Source organism: Belonocnema kinseyi, chromosome 5 (genome assembly GCF_010883055.1).
Source record: "Belonocnema kinseyi isolate 2016_QV_RU_SX_M_011 chromosome 5, B_treatae_v1, whole genome shotgun sequence".
Classification (NCBI taxonomy): Eukaryota; Metazoa; Arthropoda; class Insecta; order Hymenoptera; family Cynipidae; genus Belonocnema; species Belonocnema kinseyi.
In genome coordinates this window covers 150,568,064-150,571,000 of record NC_046661.1, presented here as the reverse complement: position 1 = coordinate 150,571,000, position 2,937 = coordinate 150,568,064, and the positions used below count along the sequence as shown (strand labels likewise).

The 2,937-nt window shown below is 22.9% G+C and overlaps 1 protein-coding gene across 7 annotated transcripts in view; it reads left to right on the top strand.

Moving 5' to 3' along the window:
* LOC117172501 (septin-7) overlaps window positions 1–2,937 on the top strand; it is a 178,067-nt gene that overhangs the window by 138,534 nt on the left and 36,596 nt on the right. For all 7 annotated transcript variants that reach the window (XM_033360504.1, XM_033360506.1, XM_033360508.1 and 4 more), the window contains one exon: window positions 1,820–1,985. In XM_033360504.1, coding sequence (XP_033216395.1) covers window positions 1,820–1,985 — 166 coding nt within the window. The remainder of the gene's footprint in view (window positions 1–1,819; window positions 1,986–2,937) is intronic.

Below are 2,937 nucleotides of genomic sequence, written 5' to 3'. Positions count from 1 at the left end.
AAATCTATCAAAATTCCTTATAATTCTAAGGAATCTTTTAATTTATTTTGAAATCCCAGAAATCCCTCAAATATTGGGGCAAATATTTTTTAAATCTCGACACTGTACAATTTCCGAAAAAGAAAATATTAAAAATATGAAAACTAGAAACCTGGATTAATATTTTGAAATTATTCAGTTCAAAAGTGTGATTAAAACGGTCACCCTGATTTATTAAAAAAAAATTATGGCAATTTTTAAGTTTTACAATTTAAAAAACTGTAATTTTGTTTATTTATTCTAGAAATTTCTTTAATTTAAAAATTTAAAATTGAAATCTTGACTTTTTATCTTTAAATTCATCAAAATTTGAGGAATTTTTATTTATATCTTTCGAAAGTTGAAGAGCTTTCAATTGTAGATCTTCAAAATTGAACTATTTAACACAAAAAAATGTTTTTAAAAAATACTTAAAAAATGTTATGACTAAACTATAAGAATTCATCTTTTTTTTTCGTCGCAAATTCAAGTGTTTTGTTGACCATTTTTCTTTTTAAATTGAAAATTTTTCTTCTATGGTAGAATATTTGATGTATACGTTAATTATTTGATTTTTTATTTATAAATAAATCGTTAAATTCAAAGAGCTTTTTATTTTGAAAATATACAATTAAAAATTATACAGGTTTTAAGTTTAACAATTAAAGGGCTGTAATTTTCTTGATTAACATTCGAAATTTCTTTAATTTAAAGATTTTTGATTGATAATTTGACTTTTTATCCTAGATTTTAATATTTTCGTAATTATTATATGATATATTATTAAATTCTAATTCTTATATTTTCAATTATATAATTATAATATAATAATTATTGAATAATTTTTTTATTTTGCCATTTTATAATAAAAAATTATCGCAAGTTTTAAGTTTTACAATTTAAAAAACCGTAATTTTGTTTATTCTCAAAATTTCTTTAATTTGAATAATTAGAATGGAAATCTTAACTTTTTGTTTTCAAATTCATCCAAATTTGAGGAATTTTTATTTATACTTTTTGAAATTTCAAGAGCCTTCTTTCAATTGAAAATCTTCAAAATAAAAAATATAATTTAATATTATGAATTATATTTTATAGTACTTCACCATATATTTAAATTTGATAATCGGACAATCAAAATTAAAGAAGAGAAATTTTAAGTTTGAATCGTTAAAATTAAAGAGTTTTTAATTTTGACAATTTATCTTAAAAAATTATGACAAATTTTAAGTTTTACAATTTAAAAACTGTAATTTTGTTTATTTATTCTCGAAATTTTTTTAAGTTAAAGATTTAGAATTGAAATCTGGACTTCTTATTTTTAAATTTATCAAAATTTGAGGAGTTTTATTTATAATTTTTGAAAGTTGAAGAACTTTCAATTGTAACTCTTCAAAATAAAAAAGTTAATTTTAAATTATAAATTATATTTTACAATAAGACAATCAAAGAAAGTTAGTTTAGCCAGTTGATAATAATTTTCTAGCAATTTTAAAGCAAGTTTTTTTTTAACTTTCTTTTCCTCCTTTAATAAATTAAAATTGAAAACTTTAATTTTGACAATTTATTTTTTTAAAAATGATGGCCAGTTTTAAGTTTCACAATTTAAAAACTGTAATTTTTTGTTATTTATTCAATTTTGATTTATAATTTTTGAAAGTCGAAGAGCTTTCAATTGTAAATCTTCAGAATAAAAAATTAAATTTAATATTATGAATTATATTTTATAATTCTTTATCACATATTTTAAAGCAAGTTTTTTTACTTTCTTTTCCGCCTTTAATAAATGAACATTTCACAGTTGAAAACCTGGAGCATTGCGATTTTATTGCCCTGAGAAATATGGTAATAAGGACGCATCTGCAGGATTTGAAGGACGTGACGAATAACGTCCACTACGAGAATTTCCGGTGTCGCACGTTAGCAGGTCTCGGCGTCGACGGCAAACCAACAAAAGTTTCCAACAAGTAAGTCGCTCATTTCCTTTTTTACTTTTTTCTTTTCTTTTTTTTTTCTTAACAAAATAAACCCCAAATTGAAACGAGAAGCTTGGCATTTCTAAATTTGCCGTGAACTTCACTCTCAGAATTTTTAAATTGCAGATTTTCTGAGCTTATATCTGTTCGAATTTAAAGCGGACTCAATTTTATTCTTGATATTCGTGATAAAAAGGAATAGATTTGATTTCTCTTTGAATAAATCCACAAGAGGGAAAAGCTTGTGCATGCAAACTGATCGAAAGATTATTCCGATATTTTCTAATCGCTCTCGATATAAACTATGACAATTTATTAGTCTCAGGCCTCGGACTCATTTGAGAAATTCAAAATAGTGTCATGAATTTTTTTTAATATTAAATTTTGAAATATTAAAGTCCTTTGAAATCTACTTAAATATATTAAAACTCCTTGAATTCTTCTGAAATATCTGGAAAAGACTCTCAATTTTCGTAAATCCCTTGAAATCTATAAAAATTCCTTATAATTCTAAGGAATCTTTTAATTTATTTTGAAATCCTATAAATCCCTCAAATATTAGGAAAAATATTGTTAAATTCTCGACCCTGTACAATTTCCGAAAAAGAGAATATTAAAAACAGAAAATATGAAAACTAGACAATTCCAGAAGTTACAAAATTGTCGAAATACAAAAATTCCTTATTGCAAAATTCAAATCCCAGAAATCCCTCAAATATTGGGAAAAATATTTTTTAAATCTCGACATTGTACAATTTCCAAAAAAGAAAATATTAAGAATAGAAAATATGAAAACTAGAATATTCCAGATGTTACAAAATTTTCGAAATACAAAAATTCGTAATTGCAAGATTCAAATCCCTTGAAATCTATAAAAATTCCTTATAATTCTAAGGAATCTTTTAATTTATTTTGAAATCCCAGAAATCCCTCAAATATTGGG